The sequence below is a fragment of the Gossypium hirsutum genome, chromosome A09 (genome assembly GCF_007990345.1).
Source record: "Gossypium hirsutum isolate 1008001.06 chromosome A09, Gossypium_hirsutum_v2.1, whole genome shotgun sequence".
Taxonomy (NCBI): Eukaryota; Viridiplantae; Streptophyta; class Magnoliopsida; order Malvales; family Malvaceae; genus Gossypium; species Gossypium hirsutum.
The window spans coordinates 81,567,854-81,586,582 of record NC_053432.1 but is presented as its reverse complement, the minus strand read 5'-3'; the positions used below and the strand labels follow the sequence as shown (position 1 = coordinate 81,586,582).

At 33.2% G+C, this 18,729-nt stretch overlaps 2 protein-coding genes across 2 annotated transcripts; both read right to left on the bottom strand.

Moving 5' to 3' along the window:
* Nucleotides 1-5,923: 5,923 nt before the first annotated feature.
* LOC107957179 (uncharacterized CRM domain-containing protein At3g25440, chloroplastic) lies at nucleotides 5,924-9,350 on the bottom strand. The gene is made up of 3 exons (XM_016892626.2): nucleotides 8,801-9,350; nucleotides 7,627-8,028; nucleotides 5,924-6,648 (listed from the first exon to the last, which is right to left on the bottom strand). The coding sequence occupies exons 1-3, from the start codon at nucleotides 9,200-9,202 to the stop codon at nucleotides 6,142-6,144; spliced, it is 1,311 nt and encodes a 436-aa protein (XP_016748115.2). The 5' UTR covers nucleotides 9,203-9,350; the 3' UTR covers nucleotides 5,924-6,141.
* Nucleotides 9,351-15,188: 5,838 nt separating this feature from the next.
* On the bottom strand, nucleotides 15,189-16,842 carry LOC107961166 (flavonol 7-O-rhamnosyltransferase). Its single transcript, XM_016897382.2, has one exon. The coding sequence runs from the start codon at nucleotides 16,759-16,761 to the stop codon at nucleotides 15,382-15,384; it is 1,380 nt and encodes a 459-aa protein (XP_016752871.1). The 5' UTR covers nucleotides 16,762-16,842; the 3' UTR covers nucleotides 15,189-15,381.
* Nucleotides 16,843-18,729: the final 1,887 nt, after the last annotated feature.

Sequence of the window (18,729 nt, the reverse complement as noted above, 5' to 3'; positions counted from 1 at the left end):
CGACCCTATTGGAACTACAAGTGGTATCAAGAGCCGAAGGTTAATCGTAGTATGCTCTGTGGTTGCAGTTTAAACTGATCTTCCACATCAGAAAAGATTTCCTTAGGTATATTGAAAGATTATGGAGAAAACGGTCGGTGTAGGAGCTTCAACATCGTCCATGTGGACAAGACCGACAATTGCAAATACAAGATTGGCCGTGGAGATCTTTGATGGCACGGGCAATTTTGGTATGTGGCAAAGTGAGGTTTTAGATGCCCTTTTTCAGCAGGGTCTAGACATTGCCATTGATGAAGAGAAACCAGATGATGTACAGGAGAAAGATTGGAAGGCGATCAATCGGTTGGCATGTGGCACAATTCGATCATGCCTTTCTCGAGAGCAGAGGTATGCTTTTCAAAGGAGACTTCTGCAAATAAGTTGTGGGTGGCACTTGAAGAAAATTTTTTGAAGAAAAACAGTCAAAATAAGCTCCACTTGAAGAAAAGACTATTTCGCTTCACATACGTCCCAAGTACCACAATGAATGATCACATCACCAAATTTAATCAGTTAGTCACTGATTTGCTGAATATGGATGAGACATTCAAAGATGAAGATTTGGCTTTGATGCTGTTGGGGTCACTTCCTGAGGAGTTTGAGTTCCTAGAAACTACTCTACTTCATGGCAGGAGTGATATATCTCTGAGCGAAGTCTGTGCGGCCTTATACAGTTATGAACAGAGAAAGAAGGACAAACAGAAAAACTCAATCAGAGATACAGAAGCTTTAGTAGTCCGAGGTCGTTCATACACTCGGAAGAAAACTCAAAAGGGGAGATCAAAGTCAAAGTCCAGACTCGGGAAAGATGAATGTACTTTTTGTCATGAGAAAGGCCACTGGAAGAAAAATTGTCCAAAGCTGAAGAATAAGGGAAAAGCTGCTGTAGATGCTTGTGTTGCTAAGCATGATACTAGTGACTCTGAACTATCACTGGTTGCATCATCATCGTCGTTCCATTCAGATGAGTGGATATTGGATTCAGGTTGTACCTATCATATGTCCCCTAACCGGGAGTGGTTCTCTGATTTAGTAGAACTAAATGGAGGAGTTGTTTATATGGGCAATGACAATGCCTGTAAAACTGTTGGGATAGGTTCAATCCAATTAAAGAATCAAGATGGATCAACCAGAGTTCTGACTGATGTTCGGTACGTGCCCAGTTTGAAGAAAAATCTCATCTCATTGGGAGCCTTGGAATCCAATGGTTCAGTTGTTACTATGAGAGATGGGATTTTGAAAGTGACATCTGGCGCACTTGTGATATTGAAGGGCATTAGGAAAAATAACTTGTATTACTACCAAGGTAGTACAGTTATTGGAGCAGTCGCTACAGCTTCCGGTAACAAAGAATTGGACTCAATGCAGTTGTGGCATATGAAGTTGGGACATGCCAGCGAAAAATCCTTGCAAATTCTAGCAAAGCAAGGATTGTTGAAAGGTGCAAAGGCTTGCAAATTAAACTTTTGCGAGCATTGTGTTCTAGGAAAGCAAAAGAGAGTGAAATTCGGTACTGCTATCCATAATACAAAAGGTATTTTGGAATATGTTCACTCAGATGTGTGGGGGCCTTCCAAGACACCTTCATTGGGAGGAAAACACTACTTTGTTACTTTTGTTGATGACTTTTCCAGATGAGTTTGGGTGTATACCATGAGAACTAAGGATGAAGTGCTTAGAGTTTTTTCTTAAATGGAAAACTATGATCGAAAACCAAACTGGCAAGAAAATCAGGCGGCTTAGGACGGACAATGGAGGGGAATATAAAAGTGATCCATTCTTCGATGTGTGCCAAGAGTATGGTATTGTTCGACACTTCACAGCTAGGGATACACCACAGCAGAATGGATTGGCAGAGCGTATGAATTGAACATTGCTGGAGAAAGTTTGATGTATGTTGTCCAATGCTGGGTTGGGCAAACAATTTTGGGCTGAGGCTGTGACATACGCTGGCCATCTTGTTAATCGTTTGCCATCATCTGCATTAGAAAGAAAAACTCCTATGGAGGTATGGTCTGGAAAATCGGCTACAGATTATGATTCCTTACATGTGTTTGGAACCACTGCATATTACCATGTGAAGGAGTCAAAGTTAGATCCGAGGGCAAAGAAAGCTCTCTTTATGGGAATCACTTCTGGAGTGAAAGGATTTCGTCTTTGGTGCTTAAGCACAAAGAAAATGATCTGTAGCAGAGATGTTACCTTTGATGAATCTGCCACATTGAAAAAGGTAGCAGATAAAGATATTCAAACGAGCAATACTCCACAGCAGGTGGAGTGTACTCCAAAACAGGTGGAGTTTGAGCAGATGGAGATTTGCCCAATTAATAAGTCTAATTCTCCAGCCACAATGGAGGAATTAGAGGTTGAAGAGGTTCTGACCTAAGAACCACTAAGTACACCAGAACCAGTTGCAGTTGCAAGGCCACAGAGAGAAATTCGTAAACCTGCTCGATTTACTGATATGGTGGCCTACGCCCTTCCCGTTGTTGATGATATTCCTATCACTTATCAAGAAGCAATGCAAAGCTTAGAAAGTGATAAATGGAAAAGCGCCATGGATGAAGAAATGCAGTCTCTCCGGAAGAACAATACTTGGGAGTTGGCGCAATTACCGAAAGGTAAAAGGGCAGTCGGATGCAAGTGGGTATTCGCAAAGAAAGATGGATTTCCTAGCAAGAAGGATATTCGCTACAAGGCAAGATTGGTAGCTAAAGGGTACGCTCAGAAGGAGGGAATTGACTACAATGATGTATTTTCCCCTGTTGTGAGGCATTCCTCCATTAGAATTTTGTTGGCCTTGGTAGCACAGTTGAATTTGGAGCTAGCTCAACTTGATGTTAAGACGGCTTTCTTGCATGGTGAGTTAGAAGAGGAGATCTATATGACTCAGCCCGAAGGATACACAGATGCTGGTGGTAGAAATTGGGTTTGTAAGCTGAACAAATCGTTATATGGATTGAAGCAATCCCCGAGGCAGTGGTACAAGCGATTTGATAGCTTTATGAGAAGGCAGAAGTAGATGCTGGTGGTAGAAATTGGGTTTGTAAGCTGAACAAATCGTTATATGGATTGAAGCAATCCCCGAGGCAGTGGTACAAGCGATTTGATAGCTTTATGAGAAGGCAGAAGTACACAAGAAGCAAATATGACAATTGTGTGTATTTGCAGAAGCTGCATGACGGATCTTTCATTTATCTACTCTTGTATGTTGATGATATGTTAATCGCTTCGAAGAGCCAAAAAGAGATAGATAAGCTGAAGGCTCAGTTGAATCAAGAGTTCGAGATGAAAGATCTAGGTGAGGCCAAGAAGATTCTCGGCATGGAGATAAGTAGAGATAGACAGAGAGGCAAGCTTTGTTTGAATCAGAAGCAATATCTGAAAAAGGTATTACAATGTTTTGGTGTAAATGAAAACACAAAACATGTAAGTACCCCACTTGCTTCTCATTTGAAACTTAGTGCTCAATTATCTCCGAAAACTGAAGAAGAAAGAGAATATATGGCAAAAGTCCCATATGCTAATGCAGTTGGGAGTTTGATGTATGCGATGGTGTGTACGCGGCCTGACATTTCACAAGTTGTTGGAGTTGTGAGCAGGTATATGCATGATCCTAGAAAAGGACATTGGCAAGCTGTGAAATGGATTCTACGGTATCTTCAAAAAACCGTAGATGTTGGTTTAATTTTTGAACAGGATGAAGCACTTGGTCAGTTTGTAGTTGGATATGTTGATTCCGACTTTGCTGGTGATTTAGATAAACGTCGTTCAACTACGGGGTATCTGTTTACTCTAAAGCCCCAGTGAGTTGGAAGTCTACCTTACAGTCTACAGTAGCTGTGTCTACTACAGAGGCAGAATATATGGCAGTTACAGAAGCTGTTAAGGAGGCTATTTGGCTTAATGGATTGTTGAAAGACTTAGGAGTTGTTCAAAGTCACATAAGTTTATATTGTGACAGTCAGAGCGCTATTCATTTAGCGAAAAATCAAGTCTATCATTCAAGAACCAAGCATATCGACGTAAGATATCACTTTGTGCGGGAAGTCTTTGAAAAAGGAAAAATTCTACTTCAGAAGATTCCGACAGCAGATAATCCCGTAGATATGATGACCAAGGTGGTAACAACAATCAAGTTTAATCATTGTTTGAACTTGATTAACATCCTGAGAATTTGAGCACCTTCAGGTGTATGGCGCTCGAGAGCGCATTTGTAGGCACTACAAAAGATAGCTTTATCGAATTTGGGGAGTTGAAGGAAGTGTGTGAAGATGTGATTATCCTAATCAAATCTTTAAGGTGGAGATTGTTAACATTAATGGAAGACAATTAATAATGGTTGCCATTAACATTAATGGGAGACAATCAATAATGACAACCACCAACTTTGGAAAAGTGGCAAGGGATAATTTTTTTTTGGTCCTTGAGATAATGGGCTATTTATTGTTTGGTCCTTGAACCTCAACTATAAATAGGCCTTCTCATTTCTCATTTCAATTCATCCCAACCAATCTTTCTCTCTTAGTTTTCTCTCTTCTCCCATTTGAGAATTCTTAAGGACTTCTATTTGTTTGTAATATTTTGGAGATAGTAAAGTTATCATCTGGTTTTAGTAGCCCGAGGATGTAGGTATAATTTACCGAACCTCGTTAAAACTCTTGTGTTCTTTTTGTCCTATTTTTCTTTCAATATTTGAGGGTATAATAGTAGTATTTAATTGTGCTATTAAATTACGTTAGAAGAAATATTCTGACTAAGGAAAGACTTGGTATTTAAGAGATCCTTGTGATCCACCTCTCTTCCCTGTGAATTGAACTTTGTGTGATTTTTTAGTACAATAATTTACACGCTTCCGACCCTATTGGAACTACAGAAGTTTCAATGTCTCCTACCAGCAAGCAACAACCATTTGCTTAGGTTAATATAAATTATTTCTATGATTATTTGTTTTTCGATTTGAACTATATTGAGTTTAAAATGAATTATTTTTACTTCAATTCGATTTAGAATATTAAATATTTTATTAAAATAATATATTTTAAATAGAAAAATAAAATTTCAATGTTTTTTTTTCTTAAATCTATGCCTAACTCAATTCAATCCATACATTTCTGTTGATTAGAAATGTTGGATTAATGCTAATATATCTTTTTTACAGTTACCAAATTACTATTAATCAATTATAATCTATATTTTTAATAAATCAATTACAACATTAAATATGTAAGATATTTCAAAACAAATCAATTATAATATTAAATTATGCGAGATTTCTCAAAAAATATAATAATATGTACAAATAAATAAATTAGGGTTCTACCTAATTGAAGATAATTTATTTTTATTTTATTTTAAATCTATCCTAAAATCATATGATAATATTTTAATTTAATTATGAAATTAGAAAGAAAGGTTGAAAAAAATAAACGGAATTTGGATAATGAAAGGTATAAATTGTGAGTTAAGTTTCATTTAAGTTGGGGATTGGGACTCCTTATCCTACCTTTAAAGGAAAGATTGGTTTTAGGTATACACTTTAATTCATCCACTTTTCTATTATGAGGTCCAACTAATCATATTCTCTCTCTCTCTATATATATTTCTGTGAATAGTTTTCTTTGTCATTATTGATTATTTTAATTCGATGATAATTAAATTTTTTATTTTTCTAAAGTGTAAATATAGTATTATCTCATGTAAATTTGTTTAAAAATTAAATTATTTATGTTGATTAAATTTTAATTCGATTGATATAAATATTGTTGTCAATATAAAAATATATGAGTTCAAGCGCAATGGATATTTAAGAGTTGAAAAGAAACTAAAAATAATTTTAGAAGTTACATAAAAAAAGAGATAAAAACTTTAATGAGATTAATGCTCAAAAAATGATATTGTGCATGTAACATCTCACTTATTGTTAATTCTTACAAATTCTTACAAATCGAACATTGTAAATTAAACATAAACTCAAACCATCAAAATAACATGAATAGAATGGGTAAAAACCTTGGTTAGATCACCTTTATACTAAAAAAGGGGAGAAGAACTGTGACAAAAAAAATATTATTTACTCAGGTTTCAGATTTAGTTGTTCTCTTAAGAATTCAATTGTTTAGAATCATATCTTTGGGAAACACTGAATGAACCCAATCTTGTATACGAACTTCCTTCACCATCTTCGTCACAACAAGAATCACTTAAAGACCAGTCCTCCTCATCACTCTCATGCAACCCAGATGTGATTCCCTCACTTTCTTCATCAAAACATGAAACTTCCTTTTCGGAATCCGATACTCTCATTGGTGAGTCCTCACCTTTTAAGTCATCTTCAGTTTCTGATAGTTCTTCATCTATGGGATCTACTTTTTTAGCTGAAATACCTGAAGAAAAGCGTGTCGGAGTCAAATCATGACTATCTTTTTCAAGTGTTTGTGTTTCCTTGTTTTCCCTTGTTGGACTATCCAAGATTGAGATCGGATCACGGTTATTTGGATCACCATAGAGTGCAACGTGTCTGTAATACAACTCCAGTTCCTTCTCTGCAATAGCGATGAAGCGTCTCACTGACTCGAGTGATTGCTCGTATTTTGATTTTTCAAGCGCCTGCAAAGAAGAGACAACGATGGCTTAGTTGACAACTGTTATATACACCTCAATAAGAATATTCATGAAACCCAAAAACAACATGATCATTATTAGCTGCCAGAGGACGGACAGTGGCGATAGTTAAATGAACTACCAAATGAAATCTTCCCCCTCCCTCCCATTCTCAAACAAAGCAAGAAAAAGATTAGAAAAATGACAATAATATGATACGACTGAGAAATAAATAAAACGAATGGTTAACAGTAACAGCAACCTATCAAGACAATGAAGGCCACTGACATCTTTAAGATGATTGAAACCTGTCATTGCATCTTACAAACGATTGGAAAATACTGTGAAGTCAAAGGACTAAAGAGAAGAAAAAATCTTGCAAATGAATGAAGATTGTTCCATATTTTAATCTTAAGCATCATGACCACTGCAAACAGAACAAACTGTGGACCAGTTTTCTATCTTACTCAGATTCAAGTATGAATGTAAGATTCCGATACTGGTATTTTAATTTTTTTCCAAGGCTTTCATGCACGTGGAGGGTTTATGGAGGATAATATCCCCATAACCATAAAAAGGAAATGGGAATTAGAACAAAACATACACACACATAATGGCAATGCTATCATTTCGTTGAAACCTATATCACCATAAATGTGGTTATAAAAATGATGCTATGCCGGACACCAAACCAAAATGATGGTTGTGCATGTGAACATGAGAGAGAAACATGATTAAATCAGAAATCGAAAAGTCTATTCACTTTAAACACTGCTAAAGAGGACTATTTCAAGTTTGCCCTTATCAAGAGTCCAATTTGCTGGAACTATAACCAAATAATGGCCTTTGTCTATGAGGATACGAAGTATAGGACAAGTGGAAGGTTCCTTGTTAAATTAATCAGAACTTACAAATTCGCAAATTGTTTAGATGCGTGCATGTCCAAAAGAAGATATAGGTAAGTACTTGAGAAGCAAAACTCACCCTTTTCTTGGACAATGTATCTACTGGAGACATAACTTCAGGCTGCACATAGTTTTTCCCTCGATAGAATACTATAGTGTCGTCACCAATAATCTGAACTGGGATTCCACCACTCAGTCTGGCAATTTCGTCTGCATAGTCGCATACTTGGCCAGGCTTACAAGGTTTACAAATGACCTTAACAGTTTCATGTTTCTTCCAATGCATATGCATATTAAGAATAACCCCACCAAATATTCCTCTTCTCCCAATTGGCACATAGTTGGACCTCTTCTGAGCCATTTTTTTCATATAGAACCGTTCTTCACCTGTCAGCTCATGTGGTTTCACCACAGGTCCCTGAACTTTGGGAACTTCATAGCGCTTAAGTCTTTCGAGAAGTAACCCTTCCTTTATTTTGGCCTTGACAAAATATCATAGAGACCGAAAACCATAAATTAAAGGTTTATAAGCATGGGAAACTAAGAAAAGAAAGAAGACGGTAAATCATAAAGAGCAAATCCTGAAACATAAACTGAGCTAACCAGTTTTCACATAACAGATTCTAACAAATGCAGCAGAATGACATCAATGAAGTTCGGGAATGTGTGTTAGATACGGGTATATATTAGACATGGGTATGTTCAGAAATTTTCTAATTTTTGGAAGATCTTAAAAGGTTAAATCAAACAGAATGGTACTAATACCTTCAGTGCCGGTAAAAGGAACGGTACATCCACCAGTTCGGTACTGAGTAAAATTATACTAAATAAGTTCTCAATATTTTAGGAGGATCTTAAAGGATTATATCCCTATACCCGTGTTTGAATATGAATCGGAAAAGGGTGTCAAACACGAAGACTTCAATAAAAAAAAGAATCCAACAACAAAGATAATGCCAACATTCCAATGCAACAAATCATACTAAATAAGGTTTATACCTTACATTAACAGCAAAAGATGCATACTTTAATATCAAGCATTCATGATATAAACCTCCTTTTGCAAATTATTATCAAATTGTGCATTACTTGAAAACATAAAGATGAACCATCACAAACTAACTGAAACATCTATTATACCAATGTCATCTATACATCTTATCATTAATCTACTATTATCATAAGCTTAACCAGTTGCTGTAAAATTAAGATACAAATCAAGGAAAAGAAAACAATGGAAACTATTGATTTACCTTGTCAAGCTTGTACTTAATTCTCTCCTCTGCATTAGCAAACTTCTTCTTCGGCTTCCTAGTGAGACCAAGACGACGTGGGTCTCTCCTATTGGCAGCTTTTCTCTTCTCTTTCTCTCTTTTCTTCTGCAACTTGAACCTCTTCTTAGTCTTCCATTTCTCCTTCTTTGGAGGGTCAAATTGGTGGGTTTCAAACTTGGGTTTCCCTTGTGATATAACCAGGTTCACGGTTCCATGGCTCAAATACCTCGAAACCCACGGAAGAGTTGTCGGGTTCCGTGGAACTAAGAGTTTCGATGGACTAAAAATTGTTGCTTGGGAGCTGAGGGAGAAGGAATGGCGAAGAATTGAATCGGAAAGTCGAGAAGCTCTGCGTAGGCTACGAAATAGCGCTGTCGCCATTACAGCAATTACATGGAAAACAGAGAGAGGCAAAGATCGATAATTTCTTGATAAACCATAAACCCCAAATCAAAGTGCTTAAACCCCAGAAAGAGTATGGCGGATTGGGATTATGCATTTGGCAGTACAACCCGACCCGGCTAAACATAAATGGTGCGCCCGGCTTCAGAATTATACATAAATATTTTTTGTGATTTAAAAGGTAAATTTAAATTTTGATTTAGTCATGTTTAGTTAATGATATAATATATCAATTTATTTTTATATTTAATAAATATAAGTATATAAAAAAGGTAATATATAAATATAAATTAACGTTATATTAATAATTGTGTTAATAATTTATGAAAATTGAATCAAATCAGAATTATATATATAAAATTACATAAAATTAAAGTTAATATATATAACTGCACATTAAATTATAATTTATGTATAATTTTAGGATTTATCCCTTTTTTTTATAGTTTATCTACTCAATTTCGGTATTAAGCAAATTGAAATTGATTCTCTCAAAATAATTAAAGTAATGTAATCATGTCAATTTAAAAGTAAGCTATTAATAACGTTAAAGTCTTTCATCAGTTGTATATAATTTTGATTAGTATAATAATAAATTTAACATTGATGTTTATATATTTTGTCGATTTGATATTGATTTTTAAAAAATTCAATAAATTTAGTTCAATATTTACACATTTATACAACATTATGAGCTCTATTTATTAAATCAGAACCAAATTAACATAATATATAATTTTTTAAAGACTAAATGTATTTTTATATCAATTAAAATGATATATAATTTATGAAAATACTAATGTTGTAATTAGTTATATTTTATTATTTATTTTTTAAATTTAAAATTTTTAATGACATAATGATGTTGCCACGAGCCGAAGAACTTAGCCCATGGATTGATTTAACTTAAAAATAAGTAATTCAAAGTTTGATAAAAATTTTGTCATAAGGGACAGCTCGGGCTTTTTTTCATTTTACAGAAAAGCCCAAGACGTCCTTCAAAGAAATCACATCTGTCCATAACTAGAAGTGTCGGTGGACTAACTTGTTGGTACAACGTGGATGATTAATTATTGATTTTTTATAATAAATATTTTGAGAAATCAGAAAAAAGTAGAGGTGGATCGGTTAATTCAGTCCGATTTATAAAAAAAATAAAATAATTTTTATATATTATATAATTAAATTAATCTATGTAATTTTTTCTTATCTTTTAAATAATGGGGGTCTCTATTGGACCCGACTTTCCCCACTAACACTATCGGTAGCTAATTATTAAGCTGGCTGCTGTCAAATTCACAAGGCGCCTACCCCAGATAGCCTCTATTGTGCAGCAATTTAAACAATTATTTACAAATTATTCTTTATAAGATAAATTTGAGAAGTTTTTTTAAGTTAAACCTCGTAAATTACAGCATTTGGGACTGCCTCAGTGGAAATAAATGCTGTATGCTTCCCTATTTTCACATTCAACTTTGTGTTAAAAAGCACTGTTAACATTTTAGATAGCCTCAGTTATTTTGGCATTGTAAGACATGAGTCATGCATGTTGCTCTTCTTACAGGACAGGCTCCACATTTCCATATCTGGGTAACATAAAACCATTTCATTGTTATTATCGATTGATTCTCTCTATCAAAACTTGAAATCCCACCCATGGTAAGAAAAAGAAAAAAGAAATAATCCTCATAACGTTATATATACATTTCACTTCATTCATAAAAAATCATTCATTTTTCAATTGGTAGCAAATATATAAATATCCAAATTTATAATATTTAAATCCTAAAATCAAACCTTAGTATTGGTTTCATCAGTTAAGGGTGTTTGTCTCATCTACAAGATGGGATGGATTCATAAACTACCATTGTGCGGCAGTTTAATAATGAGAGTGTGTGAATTCTACTTAAATGATATACAAAGAAATTTCTAAAATTAAAATATCCAAAAATTAATATTTAAATGTGCATTATCTTTTCTTTTTTTTTATCGAAACTTAGGTGTTCACTGTCGTTGATGGTAGTGACTAATTCCTTCATCCCGAGTGCTCTTTAAAGAAGTAAATGACTAACCATAAAAACTGCAGATGCTCTCTAAAGAGATAAACAGTTGATTATGAAATGCTTTCTATTCTCATGGATAGGAATCAAACCCCCAACCTCATACTTAAGAAATGAGATAATTGTGCACAACATACTATCATATCTATTAAGATTTTTTTATTACTTTTTAAAAGCACCTTTTTTTTTAAGCTATAAGCAATGTTGAATACATTGATTTTGAAGTTAAAAAGTGTTTTTGAACCCAAAGGCAAAATATGTAATTTTTAGTTTCCATGTTCAGAAAATACTTTGAAAATCAAATAATATTTTTAATCCTTATTTATAATCAGATGGATTTTATATAATATTTATGTTGGATATACAATTAATTTCTTATCGAAATGTATTTTAAATATACAACATTATATATTTTAGAATTTGTAAGAATTATATTTTAATATTCAAATTTATGTTTCATACATCAAAATATTAATAACGAGTCATAATATTTTTTTTATATTTTTAACTAAAATATCATAATATTAGTGGAATTGAAAATCTTCAAATACATATACATCTATTTTATTTTATAATATCATGTCTAAAATAAATATCATATTTTTTAAAACCACTCCCAAATAAATCAATATTTACAAATATTTTTAAATTAAAAATTTAATTTCAAATCAAACTTTTTTTAAAAAACACTTTTCAAAACACTTTTCTAAAGTAATATTAAACTAAAATTTAACCTATGTTGCAAGCTACTGTCATCTTGCAAGATTTAACCCTAGCTATGTACACGTATGATAAATGTTTTTTAAATTAAATCGATAATTAAATCAATTAAATTATAGATTGTTAATTTAATTAATTTAAATTAATAAATTATAAAAAATATAAAAAAGAAATTGTAAAAATCCGATCCAATCCGTTGGTATAAATTTACGAATCAACCATTTTTCTATCGAACTAATGTACCGGTTTCAACATGACAAATGTGTGGTGATACATGTATATGGTGAACAACCCAGAACGATATATAAGAACTACCAGTTGGAAGCAATCGCCAAAGAGGACAGAGCAAATGGACAGGACGACAAAGATTTTACGTGGACGATATGGACGGTACATAATTACATCTGTGATCTGCACAAACCACGTGATCAGATTCTCTTCTTAAGCTCCATCACTTTGCTTTCAGTCTGGACTTTCAGCTTTCCCACCACTGACTTTTTTTCTCTCATTTCCCCCACTTAAATTTTTAATCTAAATTATTACTTTTTGATGAGATTCTAAACTAATCCTACTCCATCACTGAACCCTCTAGAATACATGCATTCCCCCCTCTCTCTTTATGTATATATATATGGGGTGTAGAACAAGAGCTTTTCACTCCAAAGCTTAGCCAACAAGGTTTAATCAGTATTATAGATTGTTCATCCAGAGATCTAAGCTTATTAGCTTAAGCTATAAAAATGGTGAAAAGATCGTTGGGCTTTTTCTTTCTTCTCCTCATTGTCTTAGCCTCCCGTAAGTATATTTCATGTTCTCACTAATATTGATTCACTTGTCATCTTAATATGTATGCATAAGTAATGTTTGGGTGTGTGTGCATGCAATGCACGCAGAATGGGGGGTGCAGCCAACTGAGGCAAGGGTTTGCCAGTCACAAAGCCATAAGTTCCACGGTGCATGTGTGAGTAGCCACAACTGTGCGATGGTGTGCAGGGACGAAGGTTTCTCCGGCGGCAGATGTCGAGGATTCCGTCGCCGCTGCTTCTGCACTAAGCTTTGCTAATGCAAGCTTGCCCTTAGCTCATATTTTAAGGATTTTTCTTGAGTAAAAGACCTTTATGTTTTTCGTGCATGCATGTCAATGTTTCAATAAGGTATCTCCTAATTACTTCTGTTTTGGGAGATCATTTTCGTCTCTTTTTCATGCCTTTAAGGGGGTTCTCTTTGTGTTCTTTGCTGTACTCGAACTGCATTTGCAGCTACTTTTTCATCTATAAGCTCCATCAAAATCTGTTTATCATTGCTTCTTTATTTTTTATTATTATCTGATCTTTACAGAAATATTTTTAGCACTATTAACTATTTTTCCAAATATTTAGATATAAATAATTTTTTACCAACAAGCATGAACATAGTATAAATTATGTAGTGACAAGATACGTTGTATTTCCATTTGAAAGAATATATAATTAAACTTTAGATATAAAATTATTAAAAAAATAATCACAATACAAATATTTTATAAATAAAGAATACAATGATATCATTAACGTTGAGTGTAATATTAAGTTACACTACATTATTAGATTATTAAAGAAAGTCTATTTGATATAACGATAGCGCACATTGTATTTTAAAAATATTTATGTATAAAATAATAAAAAATATTTACTACGTTACAGATTTTAAGTTCCAAAGATTAGGGGTTTATAAATATCTCTAGTAAATTATTAAAATAATTAAATATTTAAAACAAACACGAGATAATTTTTTAAAATTGTTTATAAAATAAAAAATATAATATTAATGTACCAAAAACTAATTCTTAAATAATAAATTTTTTATTTTAATTCCGTAGAATTTTGTTTCCTTTTGCATATAAAGATTTGGTATAAGTGTTTCTATATATATGTATAAAAGTTAAATAACTTGACATCTTAAAATTTTAAACTACTTTTATTTTTATACTATTATTTTATAAATTTATAAACTAATAATAAATCAAATGACAATATTTTATAATATAGTTTTTTACTCATGTGACCAAGGGTTTTTATATCTAAACTTTTAGATGTATTAAATTTCTTTGTAATTTGTCAATAAATAATATCATAAATAAATATTAAGATTATTGTGAACTGCAATTTTCTAGATTTTATTTTATTTTCTCTTTCATAACCTCATTAATCCAAACATAAATTTCAGTGTATGCAGTTCTTGATCTTGATAAATCTAATAATAAGTATTTCTAGTTCATCATTTCTTACCTTTTAATTTACATTTAAATAAATTATTAATATTTTAATTTATACTTAAATAAATTTTAACATTTATTTCATAATATGGGCAAAATCTTATTTGCATAAAATCAAATTAACAAGGATTTGATTCAGTATAATCTAAAATATTTTGAAAAAAATTTGGATTGATAAAAATATTTCTATTATATTATTAAACTCATATTTAAATTTTTTATAATATTTAATTTAGAATTATTAGTTTGAAAATTTGAAATAAAAAAAAGTTGGAATAACTATACATTTAAAAATAATTATAATTTAATAGAAGTTATTATAATTACACATTTAAAAATGATTAGAATTAAAATTAAAATTATTAGTTAAATAGAATTGTGCTAATTTTAAAATAGAGTTATCACATAAAATATAGGGAAAAAAGTTGTGATAATTATAATTATAATTATAATTATAATTATAATTTACAATTATTAGTTTAAAATTTTTTGACTTAAATAAAAGTTGTGTTAGTTTTACAGACGTAAAATATAGTTCTAAGCATCTTAATTATCAATTAATTAATATTAAAGTTAATTAGTTATTATTTTGAATAATGTTACTTTAAATTAATTAAATAAAGTAAACTTGTAAAACTATATCATATGTTGAATATATTAAAAATGCTTTAATTATTATTTTGAAATTTTTATTATAATATTTAAATTGATAAACTAATATATTATTATATTCAATAATTCAAATAAAAAATATTATTTTACACTAACTATTGCAATTAAAAATATAATATTTAAAAAATTAATTAAATATTAATGTAAAATCATATGACATTAGAAGCTAGTAAAGTAAAATATAAGTAGTTAAAATAAATAATTTAAAATTTAAAACAACACGATTAAAATAAAAACGAATTATATATTTAGTATAAAATGGCATTATAAAATATAATTTAATTAATTTTAGTAAAAGCCTAACAGAACGATTACAACCGATAAACATACATTATTGATGATTATTTTATTTAATTATAATATTTATAAGGAAGAAACATGCATGATTGATGATCTTCTTTTATCTTAATTTATTACTATTAAATAAAATTCGTTGCATATTTCACGCTCATTTACTTTCTAATGCAAGATAAAGTTTTAACTAAGCTATTCAAAGCCGTGTACGAACTTCCATCCATTTGTATTGCATCTAGTGCGGCCTGCCGAAGCTTCATGGCTCGAGCCCTTTCAGGTTGATCTGCACTCACCGACTTGGACAAGACTCGAGCCAGTTTGTTTGGGTCAGGTACAGTGGTTAAACCCTCGCAAGCTCGAATAGCCACTCCCAATTTATCAACTAATAGATTAGTGTTATCGAAGTGGTCGACTTGCATGGGCCATGCCAGTAACAAAGCGCCACCAAGGAGTCCCTCAAGTGCCGAGTTCCAGCCACAATGAGTTAAGTACGAACCCACAGCTCGATGGTCTAGAATTGCTTGTTGAGGAACCCACCCTTTGATCACTACTCCCTTCCCAGCCAAACGTTCCTCGAAACCCAATGGAACCATATTTTGAGAGTCACCCTTGATACCCCAAATGAAACGAACCCTACTCTCCTCCAATGCCGATGCTATTGCTTCCATTTGTAGTTTGGTCAAGGAAATCTGGGATCCAAACCCAATGAACACTACTGAGTTGACTCGTTTACAAGAATCTAACCATGCAATGACTTCATCTCTTGGTATAGAACTCGGTCCACCTCTCTCGTTGTTAGTAGCTTTAATGGGTAGCAATGGTCCTATAGCCCACAATCGGTCGTGTTCAGTGAATTCCTCTTTGATGATCTCCATTTTATCACCATCTAATTCCAAAAACGTGTTGAAAATGATCCCCCAACTTTTGAGACTCGGCACAACTGCATTCTTAGCGAATCGTTCTATCGAGGGAGACAATTTTTTCATCCCCTTTCGCACCAATGGCAATGTTGAATTTGCATTGGTAACCATGAAAGTTAAATGGTGAATATTCAGATTAGAAGATAAGGTATTGACCCAAGAACTGAGTAACATATCAGAGATAATAGCAACAGGAGGTGATGGGTGAGTTTGAAACCATTGAAAGAGAGGATTGTAAAGCTCAGCCATCGCTTCCATGAAGATGGGTCCGAAAGAAATAGGGAAACCCACCATGTTTTCTACACCAGGAGGGATTGAAGGGTGAGAAGGGAAAGGAAGGACTAGGGTTTCAATATTGTTTGAAGAAGAGTACAAAGAAAGGATGGGATTAAGGAAGTGAAGGTTTTTGGGGGTGACCAAGATGGTGACTTTTAAGCCACGGAGGAGTAGTTGGTGGATGAGATCTATGTGAGGAAGAATATGGCCAGCAGCTGGGAATGGGATGGTCAAGATGTGAACGGCACCATTGCCAAGATCACCAGTTGCAGCTTGCATGTTTCCAATATCACCTTGCGGTTTCATGTGGGTTTTTGCTTCCATTATGGCATTTGTCACCATTTTTATGAAGGCCGTTAAATAAATGTAAGAGTAGGTGAAGCTTTTGATATTTTAATGTCTATTTTTTTTTAATGTGATTCACTTACCTAGGCGAAACTGATATTTGATTTTGGCTCTAAGTACAGAATTAAATTTATACATATTTAAATTAAAATATTTATTTATTATAATATAAAATATCTTTTTTGGGTAATGAACATTTCAATTCAACCATGAAAAAACAGCAAAGTTTGAATTTGCCTTGATGACTTCCCATGCAATCTTCCATTCCTCTCCTCCTAAACATAGTAAATGAAAGCATTCAAAGAAACACATATAACAATGAGACTTCTCTTTGCCATACTTCAAAACCCAGTTTAACATATCAGCCCAAGATATTCATGCTACAAAAACTCCCTACATGCCAGCAAAATCCTCACACAAAGCAAGTTAGAAAACGAACAAGAAGCAAATAAACGATCTCTAAACTCATCCTCAATGCCAACAAACCAACATAAAGTATCAATTTGACCACCCCAATTCAAAGTTCTGGTTTTTGTAGGCAACCTGTCTTGGACAGCCAACCATGTGATGATTACATGTCTTAGAATTGTAGGCTCCCCCATACCACTCTGCCGAGAAGTTTTATCAAGTTTTTGTCTAATTCTTTCGAAGATTCTGTTAGGTTTAAATGGCTCTTGCAGATCCCCTACTTTCAACATAACATCCTAAGCTTTAAAAGGTTCTTCGCTCAACTATACTTAGGTAGATACTGCACTTGCCAAATATTTGCACCCTTGAGAACATATGGCTCAGACCAAGCCATCCAAAGAGAACCAGCCTTGATTAGGATAAGGTACAAACATCTCATCATGCAAACTTTGTTCCAAACCGAAAGGTTCTTGAGACCAAGACCACCTTCCACCTTAGGATAGCATACCTTATCCCAACCAACTTTGACACCTTTAGCAGAAAACTCATGTCCTTTCCAAAGAAAGGAACTGCACAGCTTATTCACCTTTTTAACAACTTTAGAGGGAAGAAGAAAAATACGACACCAAAAGTTTTGCATACTAAATAAAACAAATTGAATAAGTCGGAGTCTGCCAGCATAAGATAAGCATCGAGAAGCCCAACTTTGAATGCATTTAGTAATCTTTTCCACTAAAGAATCACAGTTCCCATTGTTCAAGCTTCGTGTAACAAGTGGAATCCCAAGATAACGTACTGGGAGTGTTCCAATCTTCAGCCCAGTAATTTCCACAATTGAAAGCAACTCAATTGAGCCAACCCCTCCACTATATAACTCACTTATGGAAAAATTCACCTGAAGCCCTGACATTTTATAAAATAAATCCAATAAATTACCAACTGTTGGGTATGGGTCCCACTATGTGGGAAACCCATATTTTCTGGCACAAATGTTTTGCCTTCCTTTTTCTTTTGGTTTTGTCAAAAGCCAATTTTTTGGCTTATTAACGGGAGTGGGCAGAAATTTTTCTGCAGGGAGCTAAAGAAAAAATAGAGAGAAAGAGAATAGAAAAAAATCAGATTTTCAAGCTTGGTGCAGCAGTGATCAACTCTTCGATCGAAGGTCCATCCGTGGTTCGATTGAGCTGATTTTTGGACAGCAGCTAGGTGATAAGGTGTTCTTGACTTTGTACGGTCGGATTTTTCATCCGAGACTTGTAGCGTCGGAAATACCCATTTTTCAGCAGCTACGTTTTTGGTGATGTTCTCTCATTTTTCTCTCTTTTGCTAAAGATTACATATTGTTAGCCTTGTCGGAGTTGAATGCTTGTTGTAGGCTTGATATTGTGATCTTGTAGTTGAACATTTAATGATAGTGGAGCTCTTTATCGGACTCTAAAGTCCCGTGGTTTTTACCCTTAATTTAGAGGGGTTTTCCACGTAAAAATATCGGTGTCTCTATTTATTTTTGTTGTGGTTGCATTAGTTGATTTGTGGTTGATTAAGGTTGCTAGAGAA